General features: G+C 36.3%; 1 protein-coding gene and 1 long non-coding RNA gene across 2 annotated transcripts in view; one reads left to right on the top strand and one right to left on the bottom strand.

The window, feature by feature from the left end:
* The window catches only part of LOC143175273 (uncharacterized), a 325,389-nt gene that overhangs the window by 225,263 nt on the left and 78,243 nt on the right, over positions 1-21,883 (bottom strand). The gene's annotated exons all lie outside the window — the stretch shown is intronic.
* The window catches only part of LOC116429003 (dipeptidase 1), a 224,846-nt gene that overhangs the window by 151,469 nt on the left and 51,494 nt on the right, over positions 1-21,883 (top strand). Inside the window, exons 6-7 of the mRNA XM_031981335.2 lie at positions 13,856-13,988; positions 18,958-19,108. Coding sequence (XP_031837195.1) covers positions 13,856-13,988; positions 18,958-19,108 — 284 coding nt within the window. The remainder of the gene's footprint in view (positions 1-13,855; positions 13,989-18,957; positions 19,109-21,883) is intronic.

Below are 21,883 nucleotides of genomic sequence, written 5' to 3' on the forward strand. Positions count from 1 at the left end.
GTGAGTACGCTTTTTGTGAAAGATATCGTGAACGCTAATTTTTAACAGAAAGAAGAGAGATTGAGACTTCATTAGAAAATATCAAACTTTCTGACAGAATATAATTTCTTTAATTTCTTAAAGGACTGTATTAACCCCTTGCTCTGACTTATTTATTAACTATGTTCGATACAACTACTCTATCGTTAATAATCTATTAGGAAAAGGAATAATTTTAATGCTTATTCCATGTTTACACTTACTCAAAAGGTTAAAGATTGATAATAGGAAAGTATATTTCATTTACATTAAAAATATAGTACTCAGATTTGTCAAATTCACTTTAAAATTTCCACGAGCCTGACACGATATTGTAAGCCAAGGGGTTAGTTATTATTATCATTACAAATTATCGTAATTATTATATTTAACTATTGCATACACGTTTTCCATCTACCTAACATTAATGACAACAATACCAATAAAAATCAATGACATATACATCCAGAAAATTTAACCGATACAACAATACACGTAAGTAGAACAAAGTGACGATCGACGTCTCCAAAACAGAAACTCCCCATCAGCCCTGTCCGCCTATCGACAAGAAATTAAACTTCCCCCCCCCCGTTAACAAGGTAATAGGGAACGGATAAAAGAAATTACATCGACATCATTAGCAAGTTCACGGGAGCGGTTCGCGGAAGTGTTACCATGAGCGCTGTGTACTTCGTTAAAACACAGATTACGGCGCACGCCTATACGCTTTTATTGCTCAACTTGTTAATGATTTTCAATCCACTCGCGTCCGCCCCGCGGCGCTGCACACCTAGCTCTCCCACCTACAACGCCGGTTAGTTAAGTTCACGTTACAGCGTTCAAGGGGAAACTTTCCGCGATTGTTCCGACTAACCGGGGAGATCGTAAATGACCCAATACGTTGTCCCCGGTTTGCGAGTGAATCCGTAACCCGAACCGCTTCTCGCGGTTACTGCGCTTTCTTCGAGTTTTCAGGAGACTTAGAGTGAAAACGATTTTACACCGCCGCCCACCCCCCCCCCTCTCGCCGGCGACCGCCGCCCCGTTCCATTTTCCATTTTCCCCGCGAGCTTTTATCTATGCATAAGTACCCGCGAACGGCAAACTTTGTCCGGCGCAGATTTCCTTTGCGTGTTAATGCATTTTCGATGCCTTTTCGAGTTATTTCGATGCAGATCACGGAAACGGGGAAACTTCCCTTCTTTCCCGGCCCGCCCCCGTCGACGGGCGACGCGGCGCGAGACGGAGAGACGGAAATTGGACAGTTTCGTCGGATGTTTTTGCACCGGGAAAGGAAAACAATCGCCGGGCACGAAGAGCGAGTAGCTCGCGAAGTGATTTTCGTGATCGTAATGGGGAGAGGTATGGGGAACCGGGACGAGTGTATAAAGTGGAGGAGGGCGATAGTAGTAATCGTTTGAAATTATTGCGTAAACGCGGAAGCATTGGATCTTTATGGGAATTTATATTTTTTCAGTGTGAGTACAATGGAATTACGGTAGAAATTGATTTTAGAAAATATTCTACAAAACACTGCTTTGGATACTTCTTCTTTACTTTGGAAAAACTTATGTTTCTTTTTTGTATCGTGTGCATTCTTTGCCGTTTTGCACTTTCAATTTTTCCATGAATGCAGGACAATCTGCAGTGTAGTTGTAACTAAGAACAAATTTTTTTTCAAATTATATTTGTTGCATTTACTATTAGCTCTAACGGTTTCTAGATCGTTTCTTATCGGTTGAATTTCAGTTTTTTGATGGTCGGAATTTATATCGCATTCTTAACCAGCTCGAATGTTCTTTTAATCTATTTTTATGCAATCTGCCAAACTGTTCTATTTGCTCTTCGAAACAAGAAGAGAATAATATGCGTTAAAAGGAAAAGTATGTTTATATATGCTTTTAATTAATGACTTAAATTGATAGATGACTAAAGATTTTGATTTTTAGATGAAGAATATACTATATTACTTCCTACTTTTTATTCAAGTTTTAATAGTTCAACTGATAAAAGTACTCGTTTAACTGCGGTTTCTTTTGTTCTCTTGTGTAATGGACTTGTTAATAAATCTAATTGTAACTTACCTTCTCTATTATTAAAGCTTTTTTTCAGAATACTTATTCTTTGAACAAAATGGATATTCTGTTAGTGATTTATAATACGTGATTACACTTTGGGATCTCCGCGGAAATTGAGTTATGTGCCACTGGATTACTGAAATATCACACTGGGCGGTGCCTAGTTCACCATAAAAGTTATTATGATCCCCTCGAAGTTAATAACGATGTATAGTGTTTTCGAGTACGTGTAATAAGTATTTTAGAGGGCGTTTCTACAAGCCAATATAAAAGGAAAATTGAGAGTGTCGAAACTTGCGGTTAAGGCTTCGTTTTCAAGCTATTAAGAATCAAAAATTTTTCTATGGAAAATTTTTCTATTTCCAGAAGAAATTTCCATACTTATTCGAGAAATACCAGGCAATTTTAAGCAACGATACATGATCATAAACAAAAATTTATATTTCAGTCAATCTTGATCTAAAGCTCAAAATTTGTACACAATATTAAGTCAAAAGAATGACATTTATAAAATTTCTTTATTTACAAAGGTCACATTCACAAAAGTTTATTTACAGAAATGAAATAAAAATCTGTTCGCAAGTGCATGAAGGAGCTATATATCGTACTTCGCTCTCAGAGTTAACCGATTGACTGTTGAATTCAGTTTTTTTAAACCTTCCATTGCGCCCAATAAAACCAAATAATAAAGTGTATGATACTCGTCGAACGTAGCTAACTGTTCAAACACGCTTCGCGCTAACCGAACAAATCGTCCTTGAACGTTGTATAGACGAAGTACGTACAGAAAATCGAATTTTTTTAAACGCTACATCCAACAGATCGTAACAGAATAAAATCACTCGAGATTCATCGCTTGTTTCCCAGCTGAAACGCCATTGTAAAACATTGCGTCGCGTGCAGCTTCTTTCCCGTGGAAATCGGTTTAATGGAGGAAATATAACCGGACCTGTGTTCCTTCTTTCGTGGTCCCGCAGAAAGTCGTGAAAGGCCGTTCGTTTTCGCAGCGAGAAAGTAATTTTCGTGCGGCGGAAGTTACTTCTGGTGGCGCGGAGGTAAAACAGCTCCGGGACGAAGAAAACCGTGAAGAAATTCCGAACTATGTAAATGCGCCTTTATGTCCCCCGGCCGTGCATCGGCACGTCCCTCCTATCGTGTCTCGCATAAAGGATTTCGTTACAGCGACAGTCAACCCCCTTCATCGCGGCTGTTAGCTGTCAAAGGAACTTTTCATTCTGTTTCTTGCCGCGCTGGCAGGAAACTGCGGCTACAAACATCCGTTGAAGCGACTGTTTTAAGCACGTTAAGTTCTGCGTGCCGAGTTCCGCGCGATGTTCTTGAAAAAGATCCCCTGTAACCGCGTTAGTATAAGCGTTATCCTCACATTTAAGCGTAAGTGAACTGAGAACCTTCATGGGCAATCAGGATTTTCCGTGGGATTTTCAGACAAGAATTTAATCACAATTTAGTTTTGTTTTAGGAATCGTACAGAACTGTACACAATGTTATGATATAATGTAATGCTTCTTAGCTCCTCTTTTGTAAATTTGCGTAATACATACTCGTTTTTGTTATGTTCGTAAAGTCTGTATTCTAATGGTGATATTACAAGGAAAGGTGTCGAAGCCGGAAATTAAAAAAAATTATGACACTTTGTAAGTGAAGTGAGTCAAGCCTAAAAAATTCTGTTATTTTCTGTACGAAATTAGCTATTCACGTGTAAAGAAGAGTTTTGGCCTATAACTAACACGTGGCCTTTTATTGCATCGTTATTTAACTTCTTATTTTCTGCAATTATAGAAACAAAGTTAAACCTAATATAAACGACTAAATAGGGCAAAAGAAAGGAAATGATCACGAAAGTAAATGGTACTTGGAAAAGAAAGTAACGAGATAAAAGTTGCATAATTCGAAGAGACAAATTCGACGATATAAACGAAGTTTTTATTCCATCTTATTTTCAAGATTACGTAGAGCCTCAATGGTTATTTTAACACTAGATTTACGGAACGAGTCAATTTTACAGATACTGAATTTTATAAACATTATTTGGTGGATGTTTGAGTCGATTTTGATTGACGGATAAGCTGTAACTATATAATTGTCTACTGTTAAACCTCTAATATCTAACATCTAAATTAAGCGCCATTTAATTTTTATGACTATCTTCGTCATATAATGGCTCCAATTACTTTTACCCTTGCATCAATATAATCTTAAAATGGATCAATAGCCAAATATACCACCCATGAAATAACCTTCAACAAATGTTGCAAGGTGTTATTTCACTAGCACCGTTTCGTCAATTACTTGTTTCGAAATGTTCAACTCCGAAGTACGGCGCTTGATCTAAAATTATGCAAAACCTATTGACCCCGTGGCTCTATTTCTTACGAGAGTCACGCAGGACGTTATACACAGATCCCTTGTTCAAGGATATTGGCCCATAAATTAGTGTCGCCTTTCCGCTGCGTGCGGTCTTACGATGCGCCAATTGCCATTGAGAGTGGTATACTTGGGAGTAACGATGTAGTGAGGCAATAAACCGAGGGAGGCCATAAACAGAGGTTTGGGTCCTGCGGACGGGGTCATGGTTGTTGGAAAATGACACCCTTCTCGGCGCTTTGTAAAACCGACCCTTATAAATTAGTTTTGCAAATTTCCTGAATGTCGAGAACCATCCTAAACCTAAAGCTCTTCAGTTTAAGCTGCTTATCTTAACAGTTAACGAGAACTATCGAGCATTTAATGCTATTGAAATGCGATCCTTATCGGAGTTGCAGAAATACATTTCTTTCAGTTCCTTCAAATGTTCATTATAGTATTCAAGTAAAAATATTTATTTTCATTTCGTATATTTAATAATTTGAAAATATCAATAATTGCAGAATAAGAAAAGTAAAACCCGTCATTTTAACGGATAGTTCTAGTGTTAAACAGTAATGTGAAGCATGGAGATTGTTTTGAACGGAGCTAATAAATATATGAGGGTCTTTAGTAACGCGTATAAAGTGTTATATTTTATTATTTTGCTTCAACTTTTTAAGAAAGTCTATTATGAGATTTTTAACGATTTACTAGAATTTTATTTTACTTAGATACCTGTCCTGTATCTACCTTTGCTCCAGAAGTTGATTAACGATAAAAAAGTAACATATAACTTATATTAGAAAAAGTAAATAACATTATGGGACAAGTTAAATTTGTCATTAAAAAATACTCGACCTTCGTTTAACGAATTTCGTTCTAAAACGAATAATTTTTGTGATATTCCAGAAAATATTTTCATCCCCAAATTCGGGAGTTATTTTCATCCCCTACCTAACCATCGCAGATAACAAAAGTACGTGTCAAATATTATTGTGTGAACTACGCGCTGTATAAATTCCATTGAAAACGGCGTAACACTCGGACGATATCCCTTATCGGATTGTTATCGTCCTCTTTTACTCGTGTCCGCATCGATATTCATGACGAAGAAATCACCCGGTAAATAGGTTAATACAAAACACGGTGTCCGTGTATTAACTTGACAAGTGAGCCACCCCGCAAAATTGAACGGTGTTGTCCGGAGTTTAACTAGTCCGCGTATCGCGGCGACCAACCAAATCCGACGTCTCTATTTTCCTGACACGCCGCGCCGGTGATAAGCAAACACGCAGTGGAAATCGTAGTTAACCCGTTCCCTTATTAACGCTAAAACTATCAGATGAGACAGAATGACTCATTCCTGGTTTCCTCTTTCATAATTTCTGAAAAGATACCTTTACGAAAAATTATCAACGGGACTAATTCAATAATAGCGAAACTGAAATGCCACTCAATATCAGTAAACGAACGCTTATGGTTTTTATAAAATTTATAAAAGTCAGTTTATACTATCACGCACGATTTTTCATAATTAAATCGTACCACAAAGGGTTAAATTCCTGGAGAGCAAGAAAAAACCCATCAGCTGTCAGTGCATGTGCTTCGATTGATCGATCCGCAGTTGTAAGTTTCTTTTCATGAGATTTGTGTTACTCTAGTGGCGTTATGTAGTTTATAAAATATACGTTCAGGGATGAAGGGATTAATTTAGTAGCTCAACTTCGTTAGCTAAACGAAAACTAAGTACAAACGAAGGAAGTGTCCTTTACACACGTTACACTAGTTTGAGAACAGATTTTATTTATTCCGAAGAAAAAAATTTGTTCGTTAATCACGCATAAAAGCCGTCAAAATATTTAATATTTTATTTTTCTTTTTAATACCTTAACGGAAAGGTTAAAATCATACGTCCTGAATCCCCAGTGATCTTTCTTATATCGCTCAGTAGTTCCAGCATCAAGAAACGTTGAAACACGCGAGAAACCAAACAGTTCCATCAAGCACTAAAGAAATCACGAGACAAGGGATTAAATAGCATAATACAACCCGTGAGCCAAGAATGAAATTGCAAGGGAAAGGTTTAACCGACGCACGGCAGAGATACGACCTCCGAAGTGTAAGAGTGAAGTTCATCCTCGCGGAAGCGAAACGGATAATCTCGACGGCCGCCGGTTTTCGCCGAACATAATTTTCCTAATGAAAGCAGCAAAATGGAACAACGGGATCGGATCCGACTGATATTCCTAGGAAAAGACGAGATTTCCCAGCGGATCCGGCGCAACGACGAGAAAGAGACAGACGCTTCGGCCAGGGGATTTTTTTTTTGCGCGCAACGGATGCTCGCGTTCCGTCAGCTTAACGTTCGACGGGAAACAATTTGCCCGTTCTCGCGTGGCCGCGGCCGAAAGGCGGCTCGCGCGCAATTAAAATTCTTTCGGTTTTCGCCGGTGCGCGCGGCTAAGCAATCTCGTCGCGGCGAAAGTAAAAATGAAAGGTCCTGTTGATTTAATTACGAATTCGATGCTCCCGCGCTAATTAAAACAGGCACGACCCGCCGTTGTCATATTTAAGTTGTCACCGCTCCTCGCGAAATTAGATCTCGCGACGAAACCGCGAACTCCTCCGCGGAATCGATGCGAATTCCATTAAACGAGTTTATTCATTCCGCCCTTCCACCCCTCGCCCCATTTTTCTGTTTCGTTGTTGCGACGACACGGTGTTTACAGTACAAATGAATTTTCTTGATATTTGCGATCACCTGCGCGCGGCGCGATTTCCATTATGAAAATATTGCTTAACCAAGCGTGACTGATGGAATTTATGAGCACGCCCGCAGAAGTAGCTGCAGGAACGGGAGCCCGTTTCGTGTTTTTTCTCTTCCTCCCCCTCGGTCGCCCCCCTCTCTCTTTCTGTCTTTCATTCACCTATTTTCCGCTGTTTGTATCTTTCACTTTTATTCGTGGATTTTCTCTCATTCATGGATTCCGTGTGCATAGGCCCTTCGTTGACAAAGGACAACGTTAATAATAAGAAAAAGAATAAAATGTAATACTCAAATTGTCTAGAGCGTAGATGGGATGAAATCAGTGTATTGTGGCACCGCAACAGCTTGAAAAATGCGAGGAAAGAACAAAAGAATATCCCTTGACACAATAACGAACAAAAAATTCAATTTCACTGACAGGTTCCACTGGCGGGGTCCAACTATGGAATGCTAAGTAAAAAATATAAAAAGTATCGTTAGTGTTTTTGTTCCTTTGAGAACGAAGGTAAAGAAACGGATTTATTCATAGGTGAGAAAAAAGCGTGAGCCTGGACAACAGGTTAACACTGTACCCTCTGATTTATTTTATAACTGCGCTCAATGGAACAGCTGTGTCGTTAATAATATGTTAGAAAAATGGAAGGATTCCGTGCACGTTCTATGCTCACGTTTACTCGGAGGCAGAACAATTTCTAACAAAGTTATGTTTCGTTTGAACTCGAAAGAATCGAATGGTGTTTGTGTTCGTTGAATTTTGTTTGGAATATTTGAGACTAGTTTACAATATTTGAAACCGGAGGTTTACGCGTTAAATACAGCTAACTAATTACAAGTAAATATTCCTTGAACACTTAGCTGAGTGAGTAGCTTTCCTTAAAACCTACGATAAGTATATATATATACTGTAATCTTCTTATTGTGAGGTGAAATTATATTTTATGGAGTTATTATTTGAGATTACACGGCGGAGGTATTGCAGAGTTTATGAAATAGATTTTTGAAAGTAATATTGGATAATTAGATTGAAATAATTATGCAGAACTGTTATTATGTAAAGTATATCTTGTAATACATCAATATTCATTTAAACCCCTCATTGGCCGAACCGGTTAATTCCACATTTCAAATTTTTTGAGGTTTTATCGTTCATGTGGTTGATTGATATCTAACTTTTTCTAGTTGAAATCAATTTCTTCATTGTTCGGCTTTGTTTCACGATCATATCAAATTACAGTAATGATTTTGTGCTTTTTATAAAGTTGTTAGCTTAAGAGTATACTCGTAATAATAAAATAAAATACATTCTACACTGTTCATTTAATTTTCCATTTGAAAGGAAATTTGACAAATCGATATATAACTACATCATTTTTCTTTGCTTTCTGTGTGGAGATAATCGATTTGTACATTAAGTGGCTCATTTACAAAATTATTATTTATTACGAAAAATTAATTCACAATGACAACGAATAAGTATATACCCAGTAACAATAAAGGAAAACTTTCTTACGTGACTTTTAAAATGATCTCAAATGTAACATTTTCGACAACAAGAGTCATGTAAGTAATTATAGTTCAGGAGTACCCAACATGTACCTCGGAAAATGTCCAATTAAACGCGAAAGTTTCAGCCGCACGCAAACAACTCAATTATTTTCACTGGTCACGGCAAGTGTTGTAAAAAGGTAACCGCGAAATGTCCCGCGTCAAACTTTTTTTCAGCTCGGGGTACGAACTAATTTTCCTTATGTGAAATTTCGCCGGTTATCGCGAAACCTGTTTCACTGACAGAAAGACAAACTTTGGTTATTTAATTTGTAACCGGATAATTAATAACCGGCAACTTTAACGCAGGGACGCGGTCCCTTGGGCTGAAGCTTTCTCGTTAAAATATGACAGACTTAAAAAAACTTTGTGAAGCCAATTTAAATTACTGAACGCACAACGTGTCCGCCGGAACGGAACCTTATGCTATTTATCTCAATTCCGTGCGCCTCTGTATCGCTTAATCTTTTAGCATCGGTTACATGTTAGCAACAGAACTTTTAGTTACATTTTTAAACGAATTTTCAATATGAAATACCTATAAACAGCGACGTCTTAGATGTATAAATTAATTTTGTTTTCTCACTTGACCGACTATAAATGCAATTTATATTTAGAAATTCTTCTTTGAATTTCAATTATTCAAAGGTTTTCTATTTTGGAATTAAAAGTGAGTGTGATCGAAGTTAATAGTGAACTTTTCTTGAAAGACTGATAAATATATTTGGAATAGAACTGACTTAATTTTTAAATTGACGAATAGTTAAATTTTCGAAACAAATAGTTCTGTTATCTGTGCGTATCATAGTTACAGTTCGAAATTATATGAAAATGTTGTGAGTGCACCAGGCGTGTGACATATCAAAGTTATACTCGTATCGGGTTACATAGACGAGCTTTACAATATCAGTATCAGTGTATCAATAGACTCTGATGAAGCCAGCTGCAGCTCGCATATTATGCGAATCATTTTCGAAAAGAACCTTAATGTCTCATTTAGTACATTCAGAACTCTATAAAAATTACGACGTAAAATGTATAATATTTATAGATAATTCATGTGAATCATGTGAAATTATAGGAAATTTATATAAATCATTTTTGAATTTCAATAAGTACAGAATGAATAATGACACAGAAGTATTAAACAATGATTTAAACACATTGGCAATAATGCCGTATATAATTTATATCATTTTTCGATACATACCTGTATATTATGGTTTTATTACACAAAATTCCATCGATTGTCAACTATTTTTTTATATGTTTAAATGATATAATTTTGTGATTCTCACAAAAATTTATATTCCATAAACTTTGATATAAAATTCATAATATTTTTACACAGTACTAACAAGATGTGAGACTTCCTGTATTACCTAATAAAATCGAAAAGATGCTTTCCTCAAGTGCATGGAAACTGCATTTCGTAACGCTCGACAGATTAATTTGTAATAATCACTAACACTATTTTCCTTATATTTCCAACGAACAACCAAATTACGTTTTCCAATACCGCTGCAAATACATACATCCAGAAATAGATGAATAAAACAAATCTTCACAGCTAAATACCTTTCTCAGCTAATCAACGGTACATATCTAACACAGAGAAAATTGATTCCCGTGGAATCTTTCAGAAGAAAATCTCTGTGAAAAATTGTAGATCGAAACTGGAATGAACCTACATCGCCCGCGGAAAACGATGGAAACATTAAGTTAATTGGGTATACGTTATCGCTTACGCCGACAAATATGAGCGGCACTTGAAAAATATCGGATAAAACGAGCTAATTAAGCTAATAACAGAGCCGCCCTTGAAACGGTACACGCGAGGCTCAATCCGCCCCTTCTAATTTAAACGGTAACCCATTTTGCATGAAATTCAGCGCGGCACCCGGTACAGTATATAACTCGGCCCGCGTCTTTCTGGTACCCGCCATATCATCACGCGATTAGTATAATAACGTTGATCTCGTGGCAGCCACTCCGTGAGAATCGGGGATGCCAATCGGGTTAGACTGGAGCCGAAATTCAATATTTACGCTGGCGCAGAAACTCCACGGTAATCAGACCGCCGAGTAATTGGTAACGTTGCTTCTCAAAGCGGAACGCGGTGAAATGTAGAGGTGTGCCTCAAACCTCCCCCTCCCCCTGACCCTCCGGCCCGTGCCTCCTTTTCACCTTAACCCCTTGCATCTCACACCGTGAAAATTGCTTCCGAAGAATCGTCTGTTTTTCGCACGCCGTCCGTGACAGGCGACGCAGTTGATTATCACGAATAATTAGATGATAATCTTTAGCGGTACGTAACAGGGAAGGTAATTGGAATATCTCGTGCATTGGTTAACCCTTTAGTTACTATCAAATCTCCAGTTTCCACGATCTAAATAAACGAGCATCAATTCTTTTAGGAATAGTAGAATGAAGTGCACAATAAATGCCCGTGAACCTAGTGTTAAACTTTCACGCCTGAGCATATAAAAGTTGAAGTTAACTGGTTACTTCAATGGGCCGAATTTTTGTTCATGATCGTAACAAAATCTATGCGGTACAGAATTAATAAATATCCACATATGAACACAAATTAACAATGTATTCAATAGCTTCAATAATTTCATCAAACATATATGGGCAAATGCACCTATAATAATATTCTGATGAAAAACTGAAGCAGAAGGAAGAATTACATGTTTACGTAAAGAAATAAATAAATCGTTAGAAGAAATAAGTGTTACATATTCTGCGATTTAAGATGATGTATATACTTGTCGAACGCAATTTTATGTAGCCTTAACACTCAAACTAACGAGCATTTAATATAATTGATATGTAGTCCCTATAAAAATTGTAATAGATTATTTTCAATTGCTTCGGGTATTCATTATAATGTTTTATCGAAACTATTCATTTTCAAAATTATTTCGAATATTCAATGCTTCCGAGGTATAAATAATTGGGAACAACAGAAACCAGTCATATTTACCGATATAATAATGCTAGTGTTAATTATAATGAACAGTGGGTGCATGAACGAAGAAGATTGCTCGTAATTATTTCACGTATAATTATTGCGTTCCTGTTGTGGGTTGTTTAAGTAATTAACTTCAATATTCCCCGGTTTAATAATTTAATTAAATTAATATCAAATTTAATTAAGGGAATCTATTGTTTTGCGAACATACAATAACGTGTTTAATTTTCATGTAAACAATCCATTCATTATTCATTCTTCGAGTGTTTAAAGTAGTATTACGCGGCGCGTAATATTTCATTTAATTATCACACGAACATTTGATCATAAAAATTAAGCATGAGGAACTTCAGATTTTCGTGAGTATATAAATCTCTAGGAGAATGATTTCTGTAATGGAAAATAAAGAAGGCTGTACGAGGTATTGAATATTCAACAAAACTAACATTTCAGGACAGTAATGTCTACGTTTACCTGCATAATATTTCTTCGAAACGACTACTGAACACAATCTTCTAGAATGTAGTCTAGAATGTAGCTGACTTGCTAAAATATATTTCCTTCGGCTATTACATCAGAACACAAAGAAGCATAGGGTGTCCATACAAACCATATTGATTTAATTCACCGAATGTTCTACTGGACAAATTCTAAAGACTTAGAAAATAAAAAGAAGCTGACTTACTAAAATATATTTCCTTGAGCTATTACATCAGAACACAAAGAATCATAGGGTGTCCATACTCTATCATACTGATTTAATTCACCGAATGTTCTACTGGACAAACTCTAAAGACTTAGAAAATAAAAAGAAATCATGAATCAACGCGATCGACAACGTTAGGTTCCAACGAATCCTTCAACGGAGAAATTTCACGTAGCCGGCCATTGTTACACGACGTAACGCCTAACGTTCTCGAATCGGCGTGAAATCGATTATATTTAATATTGTAATAGACAATATTTCCCGACGCAAGAGCGGATGTGTTTTTGAATACCACGAAGGACTATTATCGGCTACGCGATGAACGTTATTTGGCGAATTAATCGGTTTAATATCGCGGCAAAATGATTTTGAAAACGGTCGAGTGTCTTGCGCGGATATATGAGTGCATTGGCCATTCAGTCAGAAGTGTTAATTAATCGTTTATCGACCACTCCGAAGTGCTCCCAAGTGTTATGAGTATGAACCTATTATGGCGCTACAATCGGTGGTTAATTACCACCACATAATACTGCGCGACTGTGAATGCGTATTGAATATTAATAATTCATTTATGTCCCTTCCGTTCTATCAAAACTCATGAATTCGTTAGGTGCCACAATTATCGGAGTGTCACGTGCACGATAAATGAACCGAACGCCTTGTTTTAATGTATTAATGGATTATCCCTCCACGTGTTCCGCTATTTAGCTAACAATAATACTAATAGTGAATTTAATAGCCCTTTTATCGTACATCACGGAACAGTGCTAATATTTGTAAATATAATTAAAAGACAGAAGGAAGAGAAATAAATATAGTATAAAATAGTATATACGAAACATTACAATCTAACATTAAAATAAAATTGATAAATGAATATTCGAACAAATGTTAACTGGAAAGAAACGATTGAAGATCTCGAATATATCGATTATCGTAACAGGACGTCGGTATCTGTCAATGATAATCATAGCGATAATGTAATTAATAATATCTAATGTAATATACTTATCACTCTATCAGTAATCTAAAAAATCGCAAAAAGAAGTAATTAAAGTATAACGTAGAATTACATTAAGTATAGCATAATACGTATAATATTAAAATTACCTATAACGTTGCAAGAATACAACAATGACGATATACACACGAATAACAACCAATGGCTAAAGTGAAACAGAGGTTTAAATGAAAGGGGTTAGAGGGGAACAATGTAGAATAAAAAGTGTGCCAGGGTGAGGATTTATCGGGGCGTAAACGCTATTATTTAACCTAACCTGATTATGATCTGAAAGCGGCGCTTTCCGTTCCGCCGTCATTTTTAATTTGCGCCGAACGTTTCCCGCCGAAAATGAAACACGGGGGCATTGATAACAACCGTCGCGTTTGCTTTTCAGTTTTGGTCCGCCTACGTTCCATGCGGCGCAGCTCAGTTGAATGCAGTTCAACTTTCCTTGGAACAAATCGACGTGATCCGCCGACTGGCCGAGATGAATGCTCAACATTTAACTTTGGTTACCTCCGTCAAAGGTGAGCACACCGTTTATCTTTAATAAAACCTATCTTCCGCCGGTGAAATCCGATCGCGGTGCCACTGTTTCCCGTAAACGGCAGCGTTTCATAGGAGACTCTTTCGGTATTGCATTTTCTAAATTACTTTCGTGTGTCCCATACATTCGCGATAGTTTGAGATAGTTCTGTTATCGGTGGGGTATTATTGTTAATAACAGTATTATATATTAACCTCTTAATCTATAATGTCGTGTCACTGTCGCGATAAAGATTTTAAACTGAATTTGGGAGATCTGAGTGCTATTTATTTGTTTTAAATATAAATTTCATATTAATTTTCTATTATCAATCGTTAACCTTTGAAGTAAACGTGAACATAGAATAAGCATTGAAATTTTTTCATTTTCTAATAAGTTATTAATGATAAAGTAGTTGTATCAGTCATAGTTAAGAAATAAATCATAGGGCGTAGAATTAATAATTATAATTAACAATAGTATAAGATATTAATAATAAGAAGACTTTATAGTCTTATTACAGCTTATTATAATCTCACAGTAACTGTAATTGTCTTATTATCACTGTCATACGTTTGCATAAATTAACAGCGTTGTAAAAAATTCCAAAAATTAAAATTACAAATTTAACATTAAAACAATATTTTTTAAAATGATGTTTCACTTGCAATAATGTTACCATGCTACAGTAAACTTTATTTGTAAGTAAATTTAATTGCTGTTACATCTATTGCAATTTACAAACATTACAGTGTCTGGTTTATAAATACAAACTGTATGAAACTGTTCGCATAAAAAATATACTTTGCCCTGAAACTTCGATTTCCCCGAGCAAAGTTTCAAGGGACGATTTGTTTCGCTCGCCTCACGCTTGAATTAATCCCGCCTGAGACAAAGTAATAACTGAATGAGAAAAATACGGTCCATTTTCCATTTCTCAAGTAACCGGCAAGTAAACGTCACGGAGAGCACACTTTAGTCGGATTTGAATTGTGTAAACTGTCGTGTGGATATGTAAACCGCGGCCGGAGCTTCGGTGAGAGCAAGTAAAACAGAAAGGAAGAAAGAATCGGGAAGGAGATTGCAACATAAAGGATCAAGTTGGACGTAATGGTTCGGGCAAAATTTATCAGACACGATTCCCCTGGATTGCTGTAAAAATAAAAAATGTAATCTCATAGCGCCGAGAAACAGAAAAAGGACAAAGATTTACGTTCTCGGGGGGCACGATGCATTATCGCGGATTTCGAAATGGTACGGCCCGCGATTCATTCTCGTCGACGCTACGCGGGAACAAAAATTGCGTTATGAAATGGAACGTTGACGATATTTTTTGTTTCGTTAATTCTCAGTTATTCAGCGGACACGTAATCTGTCCACAAAAATCTGTTCATTGGTTATGTACTCGGTTTTATTTGATTTACAATTTTTCTCACTTCTGTCGCATCCGTCGACTAATTTAAATCTTTTTACTTTGACTGCTACGTCACCCGTATTTGTGACATTTTTTTACTTAAACATTACCCTTTGCCTAATGGCGACGCATCAGACTCGTGCTGAAGATTTTAAAGAGAATTTAACAAGCACAAGTATTACTCGACGTTTTCTAAATCAAATTAAACGTTTCTTCTGATACCAATAATTACACTTTTCTCTTTTTCCAATAAATTATTAATGGTAAAGTGGTTGTATCGTTCATAGTTGAGAAGTAAATCATGTGTATTACAATACAACGTTTGATATTGAATGAAAATATTTAATACTGTAAGTGACTAGATAATAGTGTGTATAATGTATGTGTTAATAATTAATTCTAACGCTATTTGTCTTTAATATGAAAGAATAAGCAATATTATGTGGAACGTTCAAAATTCACGTGGCGCACAACGTGTTAGACATTGATTTTCTCGGTGACATATCGAACGATACCAAATTTTGTTGAATGTAGGAGATACAAGAAAGATAATAGAGCAATCGTTACGAATGATCTTGACTTTTTAGTTTCTACTTTATCATGAAAACTGTTTCGACTGCATAGGAGTTTCGATGAACGTTTACTTATCAGTAAAAATGTGTAAAATACTTTTAAATATTTTAATATCGAAGGAGGAATATTTAAAAACAAAGTACAATGACTAGTAGCATAATCAATTATTGACAAACGTAAAGTCAACGGGCGAACGAAAAATCGTAACAAGTTCCGTATTGTACGGAGCACAATCGGCTCGTTTATATTTTGACAAGAGTTTTAATAACGGTCGGCAGACAGTGGTAAATCAGATTTTCGAGTTTTAAATGTTGGTACTTGTTCAAGTGGTAATTAGATTGCTAGGAACGCGTACCAACTGCGAGTAACAATGGATACAGTAGAAACAGCAGAACCTGACAGGAAGTTTGCTCTCGAGGAAACTCGAGAGGACAAAGGAGACTAGTATTAATTGCTCGATTTCTCTGAAGCAGTATCGTTCAAGAGGAAAGTAATTATTGGTTTCAACTTGATAAAACCAATTCATATTGTTGAAGCCCTACAGGCTACTGAAAAATGTTTACCTTATCCGTATGATGTTAATCGATCACACTGGCATAAGTCGCCCTACCCTATTTAATTATTTAATTACTGTTTAATCAGTCGAGAACCTCTGAAGAACTTCGATAGTCCGTGGTACATTTAAATGAACTATTTCGTCGTGACTGATTCTATGTAAAAATGCAATCAATATTCTCAGCTCAAATATTACGAGAGCTTCTCTCACAGTATTAATTTTAAAAGAAGGTAATCAGTGTTTACTGTTAGATGTTGCCATTTTCAAGAAATTAATTCCATTCCTTGCTCCTCAACCAATACAGTTTAACTGATTCTGTACTAATTGTCTTCTTATTGCGTGTATATTATTACTAATTCTACCGAGCAGATCATAATCATTTCTTTAATAACTATACAATATACTAAATCCTTCGAAGCACCCTTCGCATTTAATAAAATTCATGTTTCGTTGCCACTCATTATCTTCACCTATAGTACACACGCGGAATTTAATCTTGAAACATATGCAGTGTTTATGGAGCTTCCTTTTGACATTTTAAGTGCCACCTAAATACCACCTTGGTTACCTGTACTTGTTAATGTAAATAGGGTTCAACTGCCTGCCTCCTTGCCAGTATTTTGTTTTGTGTCTATATTTATTTGCAACGAAATAATAATAAAAAATTATAAATAACAGTAGGACACTAAAATTTGTAAAATAGTATCGTTTAATCGTTAACCATTGTAATATCTGAATTGTATACGGCTGAACTTTTTTCATAAATTTTCGACAAGAGTTATTTAGTAAGAGACATATTATTCTATTATTGTTACTTAAATGTCTCGTCATTTCATTCGAATTTGTTAACAAAAACGAGGTGTCAGAGTTCTTGATTATAAAAAACTTCTCGATTTTACGGAGTTCGCTTTTTCTTGATTTTAATCAGGAATGGCGAACATTTACGAGGGAGTTTTCGTTTGCACCTGAAAACTACTCTCGCAACATAGAAATTTTTATCGAACTTTTTCGTTCGCAAATTTTCCGTGACGCTGACAATTTTAAAATTCTGAAAAAAGGGAACAACTTCCAGAAGAACATTGCTTTCGAATTTCAAATTTAAAAACATGGTTTCTGTTATAATGAACGTTATACGTAATGAGTTTTTAATGTCCCTGTGTGGTCTGCCATAAATAACCAAATCGTGGAATATGCTTAATAATAATCTACGTTACATTCTGTTTCATAAATTTCACATTATAATACAGTGTTTCGTGCTTGCAATATTTCCATGTAACTAAATTGTTCCTTATAAAATACATTCGTCAAGGAATTAAGACAAGATCAAGAGATCAAAGAACCAAAGATATTTGAAGAATTTAATTAAAATGTCATTTTCTGATTATAATTAATTACACGTTAGTAATAATGAAACCCAATTCGAAATCAATTCCAGTAAATGAATATTTTACTCGTTTAAAGAACATTCTAAATATTCAAATATACGTTAGAAGCCAATTTCGCTGTCTTAAATAGAATGCATGTTCAGAAAATTGTCGCAATACCGTAATTTTCTTTGCATTACCTTTGATTGTTAAATCAAGGGATGGAAAGTTTACATAGTTGCAAAAGCAGAAAATTATTCCATGTTAAAGGGGCAAGGCATTTCTACTGGCAAAGAGTGAGAGGGGGAGGGGACGTGTAAGAGTCTGTAACCTGCGTGAAAACTTGTAAAAGTTTCGACGACAAGTAACCTACGTTGGAAGCCATTTTCATAAGCTCAAGAAACTCCGCCAACTAGGAAACCGAATCGGGGTCGCGAAAAGAATACTGTAGAAAGTTAGGAAAAGGACATTTCACTTGTCTCTCGAGAGATAGTGTGCGTTTTGTCAAATCTTGTACGAGCTGATGGTTGGTTCATGCCTTGCAACACAGACACTGCTACCCGTGAAACCTGAAACCATCGATAAACATTGTTACCGTAAAAAGTTATGGACAATTCACGGTGTGCTTCAATTCGTAGAAATAAACAGAGAAATTACATGTACTGCAGCGTTAACCCTTTGCACACGTATGCCATGCTGCAAAATGACAACAGTTTGTTACACTTTATTCGTGATACTTTAAAAAGTACAATTTAAAAGATTATAAAAATTAAATCTTATAATAATAGTAAATAATATAAATACAAAACGTTGAATTCCACTGCTGTAAGGCTAAATTTGATGATAATCTTTAACGATTTATACGCATTGTGTATCATTAAACCCAAGGATAAAATAAAGGACTAGTGACAGTACGATGACAGATTATTATAAAGAAAAAAAGGTACATATTCGCTGAATACAAGGAAAAGATTAAATATTTAATAACCGTTTCTCAGAATATAATGATTATACGTACTAGAGAAATTATTGAAGGGTGATATTTGTTCTTTGGTCTGCACAGGTCTTATCGAGGCGCATCGAGAAGGCAAAATCGCAAGTCTTATCGGAGTAGAAGGTGGTCACTCCCTTGGGAATTCGCTGGGCGTTCTCAGGACATTTTACGGCCTGGGTGCGAGATACCTTACCTTGACGCATACCTGCGATACTTCCTGGTGAGTGGAGAAAAATCAATATGTACGACCCGCGAAAAATAAAATTATTCAGAGCAGTATATCTGCTATTTCAGCAGAACATGTTTCTTTCTTATTGAAAACATTTCTAATGACAATACATGTTGCTTCCGTCGCCGTACTTTACATGCGAAGAAACGAGTTGCACCAATTATGCTTGTTATGCAAGTGACCCTTTCGCGAATCACTTGTAAATAAGCGTACAAATATAATGGACATAATAGTTAATCATATTAGTGACAGGCAAATATAACTGAAGTATTACATCACGTATAAAAAAACAAGTTTGTGTAGAACATAATAAAATCCTATTTTATTTTAAAATCACATAGCTTTTCTAAATAATAAATATAATGGCTAAATATAAAGTTAAATATAAAGTTCATACACTCGTCGATAATAATGCAAAAATTTGAATGGTTTCAAACCACAGTAATATAAATAAAGTCAAAAACTGCTATCTGAAAAAACAGCTCCTAATATGGAACATCCAGGTAAATTCTAAACAAAATTCATTTTTATTATTATTTAACGTGTCCCGGCCTTTTTCTCTATCATAAAAACTAAGTGTTCCTCGACTATAGAAATGCAGACGGGACGGTGAGGGTTATTGCTTAATTGTATATATTCTTAACAATTAGCTTCGACGAGGAGAGAAAATTTCAGTGGCTCTCTCAATTCCGAATATCATACGGCAGGATTTCGCGTTTACTCGATTCGCCTGTATAAAACATTCGGCGGGGAGCGCTTTTCCATTTCAATTAATCGCCGAAAGGAAACTTACTTCTCCGCTCTCCGGTCTTTCAAGCAAGGCCAGTACTATTTACCGAATCGTTCGTCCCGCTTTGTGCCGCGATCCATCGCCGAAGGAAAAACCTATCCCGCGAGCCGATCAACCTGAAAGAGCTCGAAGCAATCTAAAACCTTGGCGCGCAGAAATTTCTTCCATCTCGACGATTTCAGTGCCCTGCCAAAACCTACACTTACGTTCCGCGCGATGGACGGGGGCGAAGCCCAAAAGAACTTTGTTTCGATAGGAACGGAAAGTACTTTTCTTTTGGCCAACAACCAGACTCTCGATATCCGCCGAGCAAATTTTTTCTCCGTTTCGTTCGTCGAGGGGCAATCAGATTTTTCGAATTTCGCCAATGAGATTCCGACCTATGCCTTCTTCTCGCTGTCGGTTCTTCGTCCCCTTTTTTTATAGGAACATTGAATCGCGTCCAAACGAATTAGCTCCTTGCGGTTCGAAGTGTTTGTTCTCGGTTTCTCCCTTTGGAACTCGCATTACTTAACCCCTGGTCTTGTAATAACGCGTCGGACTCGCGGTGGAGATTTTTAATGGAATTTCGCTCCTTACTTAACGGTGGCGTCGCTTTGAAACCGCATATTTCAATATTAGTAAAATGTGAACTGGTGGACTAGCCACCAGTATAAAATCGATGTATCGTCACCTATCTTTTGATAGTTGGAGTAACATTTTTTATCAAAGTATTTATTTTCGTTAAAAATGACAAGTTAGTCAACGTATATTGTGAAAATAACTATATTTTCCTTGAAGATTTTATTCGCGAGCTGAAAGATCAAGAAGCATAAATATTATTCAATTCTTTTGAATTGAAATTAAATATTATCCTTCTGTTATCAATTATTATATTGTAGTTTCCTCTATTTCCCATATTTCATGGACATATAGTATACTTAGAATCTTTTTCTTTTTCTAAAGGATTTCGAAATAATATACATAAAACTCAACGTATTAGAAGAATTAACATCGCAGTGTATCAACAAAATCTGCAAACTCTTCAGAACCAGAAAAGTTCCATTTCCACGTGATCTCATTACGATTCTCGAACAAATAAATCAAAAATCGGTAGAAATTAGTAGAATCCGTAGTTATCGGAATAAAATTGAATTTCGAGTGTCTCGATACAGGAACGAAAGGGGTTGAAATCCATGAAAAATATTTCCTGAATGCGGTGAATCGTGATCAAGAGATGAACGAGCGGGAGAGCAGCGCGTGAAAGGACCAATGGATTCCAACGATGTCCGATAAACCGATCATTTCTATAAGAAATCGATCTTCGGTCAGAATTTCGTTCCGCCCGCATGGAAAAAGTTTCAGCGGTTCCCTCTTCGGTCCCCGTGTATTCCGACGAATTTCCCGGGGCTTTAAGTCCCGCGATTCAATCCCACCGGAGACGCGATCCACTGTTCAACGTTTACAACTTGCAAAGTTTCTTATTGTTTCCTCCGTTCATGGGGAAAGCCTGAAATCAACGTGCCCGGATTCACGAGAAACATGGGGCTGTCCGTGGCGTAATGTCGAAACGCGGTAGAAATATGAGTTCCTCGAGGACATCAATCCTCCGGGCAAGTTTTATGTGTCCCACGGTGCCACGTGTACCGTGTTGTTGTAAATAGAGCTTTATTTTATGCATCCCTTCAATTCTATTCTACCGTCGTCGGGTTTACTTAGGAGGAATATTCGGAGCGTTTCAAATCTTTGTTTCTCTGGGTAATCGTTTTATTTAAATCATATAATAAATGTGACCTCAATTTTGAAAATGGTCTATGATCGTTTAGCATCAACAATCATGCTTATAAGTTACAGTATTGCACAGTCGTAATAAATTCTGTTTCGAGACTAAATATTTAAAATATTTCGTTATATAAAAATATTTTTTAAATATTTTATTCCCTTCATCTTATGGGTGGACAATTTATTTAATAAAATGCAGCGATAGAAATGTGCAG

This window comes from Nomia melanderi, chromosome 14, assembly GCF_051020985.1.
Source record: "Nomia melanderi isolate GNS246 chromosome 14, iyNomMela1, whole genome shotgun sequence".
NCBI classification, from domain to species: Eukaryota; Metazoa; Arthropoda; class Insecta; order Hymenoptera; family Halictidae; genus Nomia; species Nomia melanderi.